Source organism: Sus scrofa, chromosome 9, assembly GCF_000003025.6.
Source record: "Sus scrofa isolate TJ Tabasco breed Duroc chromosome 9, Sscrofa11.1, whole genome shotgun sequence".
NCBI lineage: Eukaryota > Metazoa > Chordata > Mammalia > Artiodactyla > Suidae > Sus > Sus scrofa.
The window spans coordinates 20,152,504-20,169,943 of NC_010451.4; the positions used below are offsets into that span (position 1 = coordinate 20,152,504).

The following is a 17,440-nucleotide window of genomic DNA, read 5'->3' on the forward strand; positions in this document are numbered from 1 at the left end:
AGGTCTGCTGGTGACAAACTCTCTTAGTTGTACTTAGTCTGGGGATGTCTTCATTTCCCCTTCATTCCTTAAGTGTATATTCACTGAATATAGGATTTTTTTTTTTGTCTTTTTTTGCCATTTCTTGGGTCGCTCCCGCAACATATGGAGGTTCCCAGGCTAGGGGTTGGATAGGAGCTGTGGCTGCCAGCCTACGCCAGAGCCACAGCAACGCAGGATCCGAGCCATGTTTGCAACTACACCACAGCTCACGACAACGCCGGATCCTTAACCCACTGAGCAAGGCCAGGGATCGAACCCACAACCTTGCAGTTCCTAGTCGGATTCGTTAACCACTGCGCCACAACGGGAACTCCTGAACACAGGATTTTTTGTTGACATTTGTTTTCTTTAAAGTTTGAACAATGTTGTTAACCCCCTCTTTCTGGTCTTTGTCATTTCTCATGAGACATCTACCATCATTGGAATTGGCTCTTCCCCAATAGGTGAAGGGTTCTTGCTGTCTTAACTGCTTTCAGGATTTTTTTTTTTTTTTTTTTTTTTTTAGTTTTTAGTTTCCAGAAGTTTGATTATGATGTGCTTGATATGGATTTATCATTTTCAGGTTCACTTGCCTTCTTGAATCTTTAGTAGGTTTATCTTTGGGGGGTATAATTTATCCCAAATTTGGGAACTTTTCAGCCATTATTCAAGTTATTTAGCCTCACTTTCTTACCCACCCCCCCTTTTAGGGACGCTAATGATATGAATATTATATATATATATATATTTTTTTTTTTTTTTGGTTCCTGAGACTTTATCATTTATTAAATCTGTTTACTTTTATTTAAATTCGGTAATTTCTACATTCTAACTTTATTTTTATTTATTTATTTATTTGCTTTTTAGGGCTGCACCCTCGGCATATGGAGGCTCTCAGGCTAGGATGTCTAATCAGAGCTACAGCTGCTGGCCTACGCCACAGCCACAGCAACACAGGATCCAAGCCACATCTGCAACCTACACCACAGCTCACGGCAACGCCAGATCCTTAACCCACTGAACGAGGCCAGGGATCGAACCTGAAACCTCATGGTTTCTAGTCAGATTGGTTTCTACTGCGCCATGACAGGAACTCCCTCTACGTTCTAACTTTAAATTTACTGCTTCATCTCTTCTGTTGTTGAGCCCTTTGGTTTTTTTATTTTGGTTATAAGTTTTTTTAGTTCTGAAATTTCCATGTAATTCTTAACTTTTATTTCTTTGCTGAGACTTTGTTTTAAATGTGTTTTAAATTAATCATTGAAGCATTTTTATGATGTCTGTTTTAAAATCCTTGTTAGGAAGTTCCCTGGTGGCTCAATAGGTTAAGGATCCAGTGCTGTCACTCTGTGGCACAGGATTGATCCCTGGCCTAGGAATTTCCACATGCCGCAGGCCTGGGGGGAAAAAATCCTTGTCATATAGTTCTAACATCTGTGTCATCTTAGTGGTAGTATCTCTTGATTATCTTTTCTCATTAAAGTTGAGATTTTTATATTTCATGGTATAACAAAGTGAATTTTGATTGAGATAGATATTTTGTGTACTGTTGCAAAACTCTGGATCTTATTTAGAGCTCTTATAGCAGGCTGCCTCTGATAAATTTTCACCTGGGGAAGGGGCGTGCTTCTTTATGGTTGGCAGGTGGCATGAGTAAGTCCAGTTTCCCCACTTGATTGACTTGGTGATGCTATCTCATGACTACTGAGGTGAGAGTTCAGGCTTTTCACTGGGCCTCAGGTGACACCACCCTCACTGGGAGGGACTGGGAGGCCTCATTACTACCCCATGGGGTCCCCACTTATAACTGAGAGTGATGGGTGGTTGTAAATAAACATCCTGACTCTTTGCTAGGCCTCCTCTGATACCACTCCAGCTGGAGAGAAGGAGGAGTCACCTCATAGTGAGGGGTAGGGAGGAGTCAGGGTGTTAGGTGCTTGAAGTATTTACTTAGTTACCACCTGAGAAGGGATCCCCACTGGGACTTTGCTAGGTCACAAGTGGGTGGATCCAAAGTGTTTCCTGTGCTATTAAGTGTTTATCTGAAAATTTACTCTTATGCTAAGTTGCCATTTTCCGGATCCTCTGCAGAAAGCAGGCCTTTGTTGGGGCTTCTTCTGGTCTTCACTTGTTAGCATTGTTGAGTTGCCACCTTCTATAGGTAGGTAGCATCCACTCTGGGATACATAAAGGATGCAGAAGAAAATGAAGGAATTCAGCGTCCTTCTTGTCCCAGGGTCCCTAAACCAGTCTGCCTCCTCTCCACCCTTCAGATTTTTAAGCTGTGCTTGGTAAGATAAATAGGGGAAAATACTCAATTTGTTTTAGAAGCAGAAGTAAAAAGGCAGTAACTAATATTTCTGCTCTTAGAACTTAATTAGATTTCAGAAAGGAAAGGATTTCTGCCTTTCTGATGGGAAGTTAAACTGGATATTGGTGGTCTCAAATCTGGCTCTGCCTCAGAACTGTTGGGAGGATGTTATAAAAATAGTGTCCTAGGCTTCATCCTCAGAGGTTCTAAGTCTGGCACAAGGACCTGAGAATTTGTAATTTAAAGAAAAAGAACTCCAGATGATTTGCAAGTATAGCCATCCATTAATTAGTGTGGGTAAATTTTTTTTACCTCCCTATGTTTTAGTTCTCCATGGGGGGACTCCACTCATTCAGAATCCTTTACCAGTATCGTCAGTAAGAAGCACTTGAAGAACCATTTTACAATTCTGCTGCCTTGGCCTTCCCTCCCAAAGATTCTGACTTAATAGGGTTGAGGCCAACGTGTGTTTTTAAGGAAAGGTCTACAGGCTATTAATCAAATTGTGCACTTGAGTTAAGAGTCATCAGACTAGGTGATAGCTAGGGTACTTAGAGTAAAGAACTTGCATAGCAGATCTATAGACCTGGGATGTTATACAATCTAAAAAAGGCAGAGAAGAAAAAAAGCACATTCAGGTCAGGTTTACTCCCTGACCTCCCAGTGGCCCTGCTGAAAACTGTTTAAATGCCAGAGAACCCCACAGAGCTACCACATATGGTTGTGTAGGCTGTGTCCTGTAAAATTCCAAGAGGCACTCTTCATGTACACCAGAATTTCTCCATCCTACCACTATTGAGGTTGGGTCAGAGAATTATTTTTTTGTGGGAGGAACTGTTCTGTGCATTTTGAGGTGTTCAGCATCTCTGGCCTCTGTTGACTAGAAGCCAGAGACATTGCCAAATATTCCTTAATCGGCAAACCACTAAATCTATACAGTGATATAAATAGTGCCCTCTGTTTTGCATTTTTCCCCATTGTATTTTTTACCACTTGATGCTTAAGTGGAATACATGTAAAGGTTCATTGTTGCAGGATAGTGAAGGTGTAACTCAGCTATTTCAATCCCATCCCTTTATCAGTTTCCTGACATTGAACCACTGCTTTTATTGCCTTCTATATAATTCCATCTCTAAGGCCCTTTCTAGGCATTCATTAGCTTTCCTATGTTTGTTGAGCATCTACCATGTAGTGGAGACACCAGGAATGAAGGATCAATAGTTAACCAGATAAGAGGAACCACAGAAGGGGGGAAGGGAGTTAGAAGTGGAATTGGGAAAGATGAAAAGAGTGAAATAAGCAGGGGCCATGTTGAAGAGCTGTGTATTCTAATACAATGTTTATAATTTTACCTTTACTATAAAACACTTCAAGTCTCTGGATGCTAAAGTATCCAGAACTCAGTCTGGTGTGGTTTGGGAAAGAAATTGTGACTTCAAAAATAAATATTCCAAACAGTGTAATGCTTTTGTTATTATTAAAATCTGTTGGTAATTAGACCTCTTGTCCAACACTGACTTTGTGAATATACATGATCGTATATCACTGTACTCAGTAGATGGATAACCAGGTTCTAAAAGCTGTCAATTCTAAAATGATGTAGAGAAAAAGCTTTGTTTTTTATGTTTAAAATTCAGTTCTCCAAGTAACAATTCTTTTTTTCCCATTTCTCTCTTTTTTAAAGTCTTGTGAAAACGCCATTGTGTGCTGGAAACCTGGCAAAATGGAAGATGATATAGATAAAATTAAACCCAGTGAGTCTAATGTGACTATTCTTGGGCGATTTGATTACAGCCAGTGTGACATTTGGTACATGAGGTTTTCTATGGATTTCTGGCAAAAGGTAGCAATATGTTTTATGTTTTGAAATTATTTGATGTAAAACCATGGCAGTTTTAATTTTCTCTGTAGTGCATTTGTGTTGTGTTTCCTCAAAGTTTAATCTACCTTTTTTAAAAAAAATACTAATTGCTTTGACCTTTGATGTTATTTATTTTGCTTTTTAGGGCCGCACCCGTGGCATATGGAAGTTCCCAGGCCAGGGACTGAATCAGAGGCCTGTGTCACAGCCACAGCAACACAGGATCCAAGTGTGTCTGTGACCTACACCACAGCTCACCCCAACGCCGGATCCTTAACCCACTGAGCAAGGCCAGGGATTGAACCCACAGCCTCATGGCTGCTAATCGGATTCCTTAACCACTGAGCCACGACAGGAACTCCAGCCTTTGATGTTATTTATTCTACCCTTGTGCTCTGCACACCATCCGCAGTGCTTATTATAAATGAAATTGACAAGTGTCAATGGTGACAGGTGTTTATTATCCCTAACATCTATTACTAAGATTTAATGTTTGTTGATTAAAATGTTAATCTGTTTTTTTTTTTTTTTCCTTTCTTTTTAGGGCCACACTGGCAGTATGTGGAGGTTCCCAGGCTAGGGGTCCAATCGGAGCTACAGCTGCTGGCCTATGCCACAGCAATGCCAGATCCACCGTGTCTGTGACCTACACCACAGCTCACGGCAACAACAGATCCCCAGCCCACTGAGTGAGGCCAGGGATCGAACCAGCAAACTCATGGTTCCTAGTCGGATTCATTTCTGCTGTGCCATGATGGGAACTACAGAATGTTAATCTTTTTCTATAGCATTTTCTTAGAAAAACCAACATGGAAGATAGAGACAAGACATTAGTTATCTAATTTCTTGTTTTAAAGAAATTTGGGTATTAATTAGGATTTTGTGATAACAAATTACTTGGATATTTATTTCTATATAAAAGCTTTGCAGATTTTCTACGGCTTTTACTACAGTTCTTTAAGGCAGCATAAGGAATACATGCTAATAACATTGTAAATTTTAAAGTTCTTCATAAACTTGTAAAATATCTTAATTTACTCAAGACACTTTTGTGGGGCATCAGTTGCTCTTTTCTCCTTTACAAATCAGAAATATAAGATGCAAAGACACAATCAAGAGCATTGCCATAGGCTGCAGCTGAGGATCTTCTGAAATAACAAAGTGTCTTAGGATTGCTTGAAATCTTATAGCTTACTTTAATATTTTTTTAAAAAAATGTGTTTATACAGATGCTTGCATTGGGCAATCAAGTTGGTAAACTTTATGTTTGGGATTTAGAAGTAGAAGATCCTCATAAAGCCAAGTAAGTATTTAGAAATTCCTCTTCATAATTTCTGCCTTTTTTCTCCAAAGTGTTAGCTCAATATAAAGGAAGTAATTGATATGTGCAGTGCCATCCTAAATAATTTGTAACATTTACATTCTCAGAGTATTGTAAAGTATTTCTCTTTTATTCTATAACTGTTTTTCCCAAATACTTTGGTAACACGTTATTTCGCTTTTTTTAATTTAAGTTATGGGGTGCCTTTGGGAGTTAAAGTATACCCCAATTTCATGAAATTTGAGATTGAGCCCTTAGTGAAGTCTATTCTGGTTTCAAATGCTTTTCTATATGACTTGGAGCATCTATTCACTTTCTTATTCATTGTGTTAAGTTAGATACTTGACAGTCTTATGTATGTATGGTATTAACCTGTTGTCATGTTTTCTCCCTAGATGTACAACACTGACTCATCATAAATGTGGTGCTGCTATTCGACAAACCAGTTTTAGTAGAGATAGCAGCATTCTTATAGCTGTTTGTGATGATGCCAGTATTTGGCGCTGGGACAGACTTCGATAAAATACTTTTTCCCAATCAAAATCAGTGTGTTTTCTGTGTACATTAGAACTAATGTATCTTGCTAGTAAAGGCACATAGAGCAATTTAGAATTGTCTTTCAGCATTCAATCAGGCTGAGCTGAATGTAGTGATGTTTACATTGTTTACACTCTTTGTACTGTCTCCTGCTCAGATTCTACTGCTTTTAATAAAAATTTATTTTTGTAAAGCTGTGTTATTTTATTTTCTTTGTTCGTTATGATGAAATGTTGAAAGTAATAAAATTGCACCTTATCTTTTTGCAATGATTATTTTTTGTTTGTTTAACTGAAGAAAGGTAGATAATAAAGTGATTATGTATAAGCTCTAGAACTGAACTGAATTTAAATCTTGGCTCTACCACTAACTGACCTTGGGTAAGTAACTTAACATCTTTGTGCCTCAGTTTTCCCCTGTGTAAAACTTACCTCACAGTGTACTTGGTGATTCTGTCCCAAACATAGGGTGATTTGCTTATATCTATGGAAAAGAAACAGTAGCAAGAATAGAATTAAAATATATAAGACCAGAAAAATCCCCAAAGAGTTAGGACCAAGATGACAAGTGGAGCGTTTATCCTAAAACAAAAGAATGAAGAAGGCCTGAGTGAGTGATCATAAATATAAAGGTAGGAGGTGAAATGAGAGGGGAACAAGGGTAAAATACAAAAAACTTCTGTTAAGTTTCTCAATTCATGAACCTTTTCTATAAATCCTCCATACATTTCTGTGAATATACCATTTCTACGAATATACCACTATTTAATAGCTTTTTGGACAGAGTCCTTGCTTCCTGTTTTTTGCTGTTATGTGTAATATTTTGATTAATAGCCCAGAACACAAGTTTTTATGTACCTCTCTGATTATTTCCTTAGGCTCATTTGTCAGAAAGAGTAAGTGAAAGAGCATTCTTATTAACACTGAACTTGTTCCATCATATATGTTAGTGCTGCTTCAGTTTTGTTTTTCATTCCTGTAAATATCTTTGTAGATCAGAGGTCAGAAAACTTGTGTGTTAACAGCCAGACAGTAAATATTTCAGGCCAGTGAGCCATAGTCTCCATCATACCACTCAGCTCTGCTGCTATAGCGTGAAAGTAGCCATAGACATTATTTAAATGAATGTGTTCCAGCAAACCTGATTATAAAAACAGGCAGTGGGCCATATTGGGCCTACAAGCCACAGTTTTTTAACCCTTGCCATGGATGTTCGCTAGTAAAACAAGGAACCTTTAAGGAGGCCTCTAAGATTGCTAAAAATTTAGCTTAACCAAATAGCTCACAATCCGAGATCACGAGATAGAAAATGAAATAAGCTGCTATGACAGTTCAAGCAATGCACAATATACTGAGACCACCAAGGGTTTCAGAATGTTTAAAGAATATGAAAGAAACATTTTAAACTGCATTCTCCATGTATTCACTCTTCCCTTATTTTTCCTCAACTGTCACCTAATAGACCGCATGATTTTCTTAACTCGGTTTGTTGTGTTTTCTCCCACTGGGGATATAGGCTTTCTGAGAGTTGGAATTTTTTTTCCTTTTTCATTTCGCTGGTATAACCCTGGTACTAAGAACAGTGGCTTGCACTTGGTAGGTGCTCAGTAAATCTCAGTAAATATTTGTTGAACGAATGTAACTCTTAAATAAAAGATGCAGTCACAAAAATGAGCAAGCAGTAAGACACTCCCAAGATGAACTGGGGTGGTGGGGGGTGGGCACTGAAAAAGGAAAAAATATGAGAATTTTTAGATATGAACAATGGGATTGTTGAAGTAAACTTAGTGGGATAGAGTCAGTTATACAAAGCTTGAATAGAGATTATTAAGAGGCTACTTAGACTGCGTACATAGAGAACCAGGACAGTGGGGCATGTGTGGAGTTAATGACTACATAGAGGGTAAAATGGAAGGATCTAATGATACATCTCATTAGAGGTCGAGAAAAAAAATGAAGGATAGACAATATTGAAAGTAATTCCTTTCCTTGTTTCCATGGTATCTAAGTGCCATATGATAGAGCAAGGAAAGTTGGTGGTTCTGGCATCTTCGTACCATCAGTCATGTCTCCTCCCACTTCTATTGCAGTCATAGCCACAAATGTGCCATCTGCTTCTGTCTCTACAAAGCCCAGAACTTTACCCCAATCTGTATCCATATCTTGAGAAAAAGCCTCCACAGTTTATTTCAAGCTGGACAAGTGGCCAACTCATGCAGTATTCCTCTTGTAGCCTTTTTGTGGTGAGGCCAGGGGCTCACCAGAACAGCAAGTTTTTCCAGGGCCCTCTACAGCATAATTTGAAGGATGATAAGATGCAGTAGTCCCTGTGTGGTTTTGTTTCTTGAACAATGGGATCCACAAGTTGGCATTCCTACACTATGGATCTGCCCCAGGACCTGATGCTTGATCCAAAGCCCCTCTTCCAGCCATTTGCCACAGGCATTCCAGTGTTACAAGGAGCCACAAGTTCTCCACTTAATTCTACATCATGGGCCCATTTTCTTCCTGGATTATAACTGGATAGTGAGGGAAGATGCACACTTAGCTCACCTGGACCTCCAACCCAAAAGGGAACAAAAAGCCTGATCATTGGGGGTTTAAGCACAGAGACAACTGTCCGTGCAGGCCAAGATTATGCCCCAAAGGAGCCAATGTTATGACACAGGCGAGGGTAAGGGACACAGGATTTTTTTGTCTATGGAAATCTGAACAAAGTCTTCCTGGAGCCCTTGTGCTTCATGGGCCTCACACATGCAGCTTTTGGAAAGAAATATGCAATAATTAAGGAGCTACTGGATGTTATTGGTCCTGTCTATAGTCCTGAAGGCAGGGTCAGCTTAATTTGCAGGACCTAGTGCAAAATGAAAAGGCAAGCCTCTTGTTTAAAAAGCAGGAAAAAGGTAAGAAGTGAAATATAGAGGTTTTTCTCTTCTTCCTATGGTTTCTTTCTCAATTTGTTTGTTGTTGTTTGCTTTTTTAGGGCCGTACCGGTGCATATGGAAGTTCCCGGGCTAGGGGTTGAATCAGAGCTGTAGTTGCCAGCTACACCACAGCCACAGCAACACCAGATGCATCTGCAACCTATACCACAGCTGACGGCAACACAGGATCCTTAACCCACTGAGTGAGGCCAGGGATCAAACCCGCGTCCTTGTGGGGACTAGTTGTGTTCGTTATTGCTGAGCCACAACAGGAACTCCTCAATTTGTGTTTTTAAATGTGCTTTTTAATGCCACTGTAAGTAAGGTTAAAATATTGTGTTATGCACATGAATCTTCCCATTCATCTTCATATTGTATAGCGAGTTTTCCATGCAAACATAAAAGTATTTAACTCCTATTTGGAGTCACTGAAATTACATACTTGGTACTTTGTAGCTCCTACATTCATGTGTATTTAGTTCTTAACCAGTATGATGGGAATGCTTGGTATCACGCATTTGCATTCTACATTTGACTTACTGATACAGAAGGACAAACTAAAGAGAAAATTAACTATTGATAGCCCTACCTTTACCTTTTCTTCTGTGTCATAATCTTCAATGAAAGTGGTTGGTTAATACAAGGAAGGGACATAAGAAAGAATAGGATTCCTTGGTTGTTTTGAGTTTCTTAAAATGTGAGGTCTTTGTTCAAACCAAGTTCTGGTTCAAACTGAAAGCACAGCCTCAGGCTGTCAGCACCCTGTCTACTCAGCTGTAGATGAAACACGCTTACTTTGCACTGACTCTGAGTCTTACTGAACTCCACACATTATGAGTCCAATGGAATCTTTGCTCATAGGGAATCACAAATGCCATATGTGAACAAACAGGCAGAGAACAGCAGACATGCATACTGCATGTACCCTCTATTCGCACCACGTTGCGTTGTGCCATCAGACTTCAAAATCCAAGTTCAAAGATGATTAAGAATGTCAAGATGGGGTAGCAGAGCATTAAACCAAGCATAGAGTCTTTCTGAGCTCAATACCCTGCACTACTGCACAGGTCACACACCCATGAAGCTGACCCTGCCTGGGGCTGACCTGAAGTCCTGTGCCTCACTTTTCCCAGCAGCTCCATCTGGAACTGACATGTCTGCTGATAGGTTCTCATTGCTAAACTATTTAGTCCTGTTACCAATCTCTTTCTGAATCTATCTTGATGTCTTTGGTCCATTTAAGTAAAATGAATACAATAGTTCTCCCCCTCTCCCCACATCTGCCCCCCAAAGAAATAATTTAGTGTTTGTTTCAGAAATAGGGGAGAATCAGAGCTGCATCTGCTGGACTATGCCACAGCCACAGCAATGCCAGATCCAAGCAGTGTCTGTGACCTATACCACAGCTTGTGGCAACACCGGATCCTTAACCCACCGAGCGAGACCAGGGATTAAACCTGCATCCTCATGGATCCTAGTTGGATTCGTTATCACTAAGCCACAACAGGACCTCCTAGGACAGTCATTTTTTAAAAAAATTTTAAATGAAACCCACAGTAAGAAATAGACTATATATATTAGATTCCAATCACACAGACATATACATAACAAACAAAAAGTTCCATGGAACAATACATGATGTATTCTAAAATGCTCTACTTGTTTTTTGTGTTTTTTTTTTTTGGTAATTCAGTTGTGACAAATTAAATTGATTTCACACCCCAATAACGGATCTCAACCTGCACTTTGAAATACACTGATCTAGAGGAAATGAGTCTAGACAGCTTTTACTGAGGAGACTAAGAGCAGGACCCACACTGTCAAGAATAAAAACATAAGTAAAAAAAAAAATACTACATGGTCTCTTTAACCACAGAACATATCTGTAAGACTGTAAAGTGTGTAACTTCCCCTGCTTTAATTTATTACCTGTGGGTTTTCCCCTGTTGCGTTTTGTAGAAAATAACTATCGTTTTGGAATTGAGGTGGTGTATTTCTGAAGAGATTCTTGGTATTTTGTGGTTATTTTCTGACACAGAGTAAGACTTCCAATGAATAAAACAGACTCATTTCACCTTCCTTGCTTCAGTTACCCCAGGCTGATGTGAAATGTAAAAAGTTGGGTGATTTCTGTTATATTCTGTGTAATGAGTAAGGGAATATGTGTCTGTAATTGGTTTTACTTCTAAAACCATTTAATCAAGGGTTTTCAGAAAATCATTGCTTGTGAGAAATATATAGCACTGTATTGGCCACTGATTTTTTTTGTTAAATGCCAAATCACTTTTTAAACTGCTAAAACTTTGCGTAAAAAATACTTGGTTTCTCTTTCTCAAAGACTGCTTGCAAGTCAAGGTTTGGCCCCAGTTCTTAAGCAGCAACCTATGTCACCACATTTGTTTCCCTCAAATCCCTGAATAAAGCTGGTCATGACAGTGTTTGCAACACTTGAAAGTCAAAACCCTCTGTGAAGGGCTCTCCAAAATAATAATTTCTTATCTTTGCCTTAAAATGTGAGCTCCTAATAGACAGGAACCACTTATTTATAATTTTAATTGGCCAGGTGTGTCAAGCATTGCCTTAATTAGGTCCCTATATAAACCTCTGCCATGCAGTGGTTCCCGAACGCAGGTCTGTGCAGAGTGCGTGCACCAGAATCTTTAGAGTATAGGACAGATCTCTGAGTCCCGACCTGAGAGATTCAAATTCAGGATTTTTTAAAAAGCTCACCCAGATGGTTCTGATGCAGAATATCATATGGGGATGGACAGTTGATTTTAACCCAGACCCTCGTAACTTTCCACAGTCATTTGGAACTTTCCCACTGTAGCTAACTGGTACCTCTCAAACTTATGTTCAAGGCTACTGATGGAGTGGTGGAGAATTGCTAATAGTTCTGCTGTCTGTTGGGTCCCCTCTGTGTCAGAGATTTAGCATTATTTCTGTACCAGGACTCATACTGGGGCCTGATTCCTGCCAGGACACCCCTCTTTCTGGGGTCTTTCTCTTGAGTCTTCTGGGCCACAATAAAGATCAGGACATCCATGAGAAACAGATGCAAACAGACCAGAACTTGGTGGGGACTCTTCAAGGCCCCACATACACTGCAGTCTCTCTTTCTTCCTGGCCAACATCCCTCACTTGGCCAGTGTCCTTTCTCTTTCCTTCTGGTGGCCTTGCCAGGTGTGGGCATGGGCTTCCCAGAGGGTCAAGCTGTATTCTGCATTCACACTGTAGGGGCTCAGTTAAATGTCCTCTGGAAAGAATCTCTACCTTTCTGTGTTACTGCCTCTTTTGCACTTCCCTTCATTATACGGCTTGTTGAAGCTCTCATTTTAGCATCCCCACTGAAATGCATACAATGTTGTGTTCTTCTGTATTATGAAGCTGGTGCCAGAGGAGGAGCTCTTGAAACATAGAAGCCTTTCCTTATTTTCTGAATCTCAGTGTTTAACACATTGGCTCATAGGAGGCATTCAATCAAACGAATGAATGAAAAATAAGTTAAAAAGTCTTTGTTTAAATGAATTTCTGATGGGAAAAAGACAGTATGGACTAACACACACACACACACACACACACACACACTGAAAAGAAAGATGGAACACCACTAAGCCGACTCCCTTAGGTAAAGCTGATTTGGGAAGAGAAAGATTCATGCATTATTGGCCTTGACATTCTTAACCCCTAGCACAGACAGTGCCTGGATTCTTATATTTTCCTTAGCAGTGTTTTCCAAATTTTAACATACATCAGAATCATCTGGAAGGTTTGTTAAATCACACATTGCCGTGCCCACCCCCAGGGTGTCTGATTCAGTAGGTTTGGGGTGGGGCCAGAGAATCTGCATTTTTAACAGTTCATGTGTCTTTTGATGCTGCTGGCCCAGGGACCACACTTTGAGAACCCCTGAATTTTCAATAGTAGTAGCTCTACTATTAGTTGAGTCCTAACCATTTTATTCCCCACCATGTACTGTGCTAAGTTCCTTATATAAGTTATTTTATTTACCATTCAACAACCTCATGTAGTAAAAGTATTTTTTCCATTTTACAGATGAAAAATCTGAGTACTAAATTTGTTTGGGCTTTTTGTTGTTGTTTTGCCTTTTAGGGCCGCACCTGAGGCATATGGAAGTTCCCAGGCTAGGGGTCAAATTGGAGCTACAGCTGCTGGCCTACACCACAGCCACAGCAACGTGGGATCCAAGCCTTGTCTGCAGCCTACACTGAAGCTCACGGTAATGCCGGATCCTTGAGTGAGGCCATGGATTGAACCCATGTCCACATGGATACTAGTTGGGTTCATTACTGCTGGGCCACAACAGGGACTCCCTCAAGTTAAGTATCTTGTCTAGTGTCGTAAGTGGCAGGGCTCAGATCTGAAGTAATTTCTGATTTTTGTTTGTTGGTTTGGCCACACTTGTGGCATGTGGAAGTTCCTGGCCCAGGGATCAAACCTATGCCACAGGAGTGACTTCTGAGCTGCTCCGGCGTCAATGTTGGGTACTTAACCCACTGTTTAAGAACTGATTTCTAATTCTAGGCTCCATGTTTACAACCATGGTGACACACAACATAATTTGTGTCTTAAGTGAGTATCTGATGATGTGCAAGCCAGTAACTTCTTAGGTGAATGCCCAATCACATCTACCCCCGGACAGCCACTAAATGCCAGTTCTATGAGAACATGAGGCCTGATCACCCTTATTCCTTGCTTTATCTCTAGAGCCTAGAATCAAGCTCTCACATAGCAAGTGCACAATAAATGGATAATTGTTTTAAAAAGAAACAGTACATATTTAAAGTATGTAGTTTTGGCAAAAAAATAAAATTTCTGAATGAAGCAGGAATATGTTCACATGTACAGACTGAGTGTTCATATTCTTGAGTTGGGCTGGTGGATATTTATTTCACTCTGGCTTAAGACCTCTGGCCTAGCAAAGCTCCAATATACATGAGATTATACAGGTCAGTGTTTCTCAGAGTGTGGTTCCTGGACCAGTAGCATCGGCGTCACTTTGCACTTTGCCTAAGGGCTGCCAGACTTATAAAATACAGGACGCCAAATTAAATCTGAACTTCAGATAAACAATGAATAATGCAATGCTTGTGACATACATATAATTTAAATTATTCAGCATTTATCTGAAATTCACATTTAAGACATATGGTTTATTTGGCAACCCTAACTTGTTAGAAATTAAAATTCTCAGCCCTACCCCAGACCTACTGAATCAAAAACTCAGGTGAGGCCTAGTCATCAGTGTTTTAGCATACTGTACAGGTGATTCTGACAAACCTTAAAGTTTGAAAACCACTGCCTTAGCAGTGCCTTGTTTACCAGATCTGGCCAGCTGTCTGTTCTTAATAAAGTTTTTAGGGCAAAGCCACATCTTTTCTTTCACTTAATTCTCTTATGTATATATTTGTTTCTTTCCCTCTTGGAATTTAAATTCTAGTTGTGGGTTGTTGTGTTCATGACATCTTCAGCTACAATGAACAATGAAGCCACCTCAAACTAACTTAAACAATAAAGGGATATATTATCTTGCCTAACAAGAAGTACAGAGGTAAAGAAGTCACCAAGGCTGGTTTGTTCCACAATTATTGCCTTGTAAAGGGCATGACAGCAGAAACCTTATGGCTTAGAAAGCTCCAAACATTTACTATATGGCCTTTTACAGAAAACATTTGCTTGACCCTGACCTAAAGAAAACACCCTCTGATGACAGAAGCATGTTCTCAGCTTCCACTAAGAGGTCCTAGAAACTGGGACAGGACAGATGCTGAGGTTCTGAATCTGGAAAAGCCCCCCAAAGGAACTGCTATGGTTTTTACCTCCTAAGCAAGGAAGATGGAGAGAAAAGCAGCAGAGAAGCTGATGAACCAAGAAAGGAGAGCACCTAGCACCCAGAACACCTGTTTGTGTGCACCCTCTGCTGGAGAGTTGGCAGAATTCTGTAACATAAGACACTTACTCAACAAACATGTAGAGAAGATCTATTGGTACTGGGGAACAAAGAGTACGCTTCTTCAAGGGCTTACAGTCATGGAATTTTCCAGGGTAGGGGTTGAATTGGAGCTGTAGCTGCCAGCCTACACCACAGCCATGCCAGATCCAAGCCACATCTGCCATCTACACCACAGCTCACAGCAACTCCGGATCCTTAACCCACTGAGCTAGGCCAGGGATCAAACCCATACTAGTCGGGTTCCTTACTGCTGAGGCACGACGAGAACTCCCTTAATTAGATCTTTATACTATCTAGTCAAATGTCAACTGCAAACATATTAATGACTAATGATATACTTTCATTCATTAAATAACTATGAAATGCTTGCTAGGGGGTGGATGCTGGCTTGACACTGGAGATACAGTGGCAAACAAAACAGCTATGTTCTCTGCCTTTTGGAGCTTATATTCTAGTGATGATTGTGCTAACTGTAACATCAGCTGCAAGTAACAACAAAGGCAATTTAAATTGGCTTAGGCAATAAGGAAATATATTTTACTTCAGCCGCACCTCCTGCATATGCAAGTTCCCAGGTTAGGGACTTAATCCAATCTGCAGCTGCACCCTATGCTACACCTGTGGCAACACTGAATCCTTAACCCACCGCACCAGGCTGGGGATCAAACCTGTGCCACCACAAAGACAATCTTTTTTTTTTTTTTTTTTTTTTTTTGTCTTTCATCTTTTTAGGGCCGCACCCGCAGCACATGGAGGTTCCCAGGCTAGGGGTCTAATTGGAGCTATTGCTGCCAGCCTACACCAGAGCCACAGCAACACCAGATCCGAGCTGACTGCGATTTACACCACAGCTCATGGCAACGCCAGATCCTTAACCCACTGAGTGAGGCCAGGGATCGAACCCACAACCTCATGGTTCCTAGTCTGATTCGTTTCTGCTGTGCCCTGACGGCAACTCTTACAGAGACAATCTTAACCCACCACGCCACAGTGTGAACTCCTGGAAATATATTATTTCGCATATCCATAAGTACAGAAATAGGGTAGGCTTCAGGGCTGGTTGGTTCAATAGCAAAAGACATTAATAAAGACTTAAGTTGTTTTCATCTCTTTGCTCTGCCTTCCTGATTGTGCTGGCTTTCTGCTCAGGTTGTTTCAAGATGAGTGCTTCACCTCGAGGTGTCACAGGTGTCACTTTCAGATGTGTCAAGAGAGAAAGGGATCATCTTTTTGTGTTACTTTCTTACCACCAAGTAATCTTTCTCAGAAGCCAGCAGCAGGCTTCGTCTCAGGTGTCAGTGACCAGAAATGGGTTATGGGACTGATCCTAAACTAACCACTGCCAAGAGAATGGAAATCTGTTGATTAGATTAAGCAGGGTCTTATTCTTGGGCTCTTGAATCTCATGGAGGACCCTGAACAAAACCGGGGTTCTTTTAACAATGAAGAAGCGGGGAAATGGATGTTAAATGGTTAACTATCAGCATTTGTTATAGGGAAGGAAAATTCATAAATAAAAAGTAAACACAGATTTGAAAGAACCACACAGAAGTTAGCTTTCAGCTGCATAATAAAGTATCTCAAATGTATTTATCTCATGATTCTGTTTGGGCTGAGCTCAGGTGAGTGGTTCTTCTGGCTTGACTGGGTTCACGCATGTGTCTGGGAAGCTGCAAGTCAGCTAGGTAGCTCTGCTTCTGGGGTTTGACTGGTCCTGGGCTGAGACAATGGGGTCAGGTGTCTTTCATCATCCAGCAATGTGTCCTTGGCTTGTTCCTATGGTGGACTGGCAAAGTTTCAAAATAGAGCAGAGGCTTGCAAATGTTTTTGAGGCTCAGGTGTGCAAATGGCACATCACTCCTGTTGCCTTCTTTTGCTCAAATTAAGTAAGAAGGTCAGGAGGGTAAAGAAACAGGCTACATGTCTTGCAGGGAGAAACTTCAAAGTCACATTGCACGGTCATGGACACAGGGAGGAAGAATTTGTGGGGTTTTTTTTTTCTTCTTTTTTTGGGAGGGGGGTGCTTTTTGCCTTTTCTTGGGTCACTCCTGCAGCATATGGAGGTTCCCAGGCTAGGGGTCAAATTGGAGCTGTAGCCACTGGCCTACTCCAGAGCCACAGCAACATGGGATCCAAGCTGACTCTGTGACCTACACCACAGCTCACGGCGACGCCAGATCCTTAACCCTCTGAGCAAGGCCAGGGATCGAACCCAAAACCTCATGGTTCCTAGTCAGATTTGTTAACCACTGCGCCACGATGGGAACTCCAATTTGTGCTATTTTTGCACTCTACCATAGGTGATAAGATGAGTAACGTGGAAAGCCATTCAGATCTCTGTTCAGAAGAGAACAATGATTTGGAAAGTTTCAGATCACCAATATATCTTTCTGAACTGAAATTCTTATACTATATGATTGCTATTGATGGTTTCCTGACAGTATTCGTTTTAGGCATCGTAAGTTCGCAGGCTGTGATGCTGTTATTTAAAA

The 17,440-nt window shown here is 40.6% G+C and overlaps 1 protein-coding gene and 1 long non-coding RNA gene across 8 annotated transcripts in view; one reads left to right on the forward strand and one right to left on the reverse strand.

Moving 5' to 3' along the window:
- Positions 1 to 6,244, forward strand: part of EED (embryonic ectoderm development) — a 35,671-nt gene extending 29,427 nt beyond the window's left edge. For all 7 annotated transcript variants that reach the window (XM_003482581.4, XM_013979229.2, XM_003129733.6 and 4 more), the window contains 3 exons: positions 4,017 to 4,175; positions 5,423 to 5,496; positions 5,910 to 6,244. In XM_003482581.4, coding sequence (XP_003482629.1) covers positions 4,017 to 4,175; positions 5,423 to 5,496; positions 5,910 to 6,036 — 360 coding nt within the window. In that variant the 3' untranslated portion in view covers positions 6,037 to 6,244. The remainder of the gene's footprint in view (positions 1 to 4,016; positions 4,176 to 5,422; positions 5,497 to 5,909) is intronic.
- LOC106504836 overlaps positions 1 to 17,440 on the reverse strand; it is a 44,620-nt gene that overhangs the window by 16,018 nt on the left and 11,162 nt on the right. Inside the window, exon 3 of the long non-coding RNA XR_001298678.2 lies at positions 6,483 to 6,534. This is a non-coding gene — a long non-coding RNA (uncharacterized LOC106504836). The remainder of the gene's footprint in view (positions 1 to 6,482; positions 6,535 to 17,440) is intronic.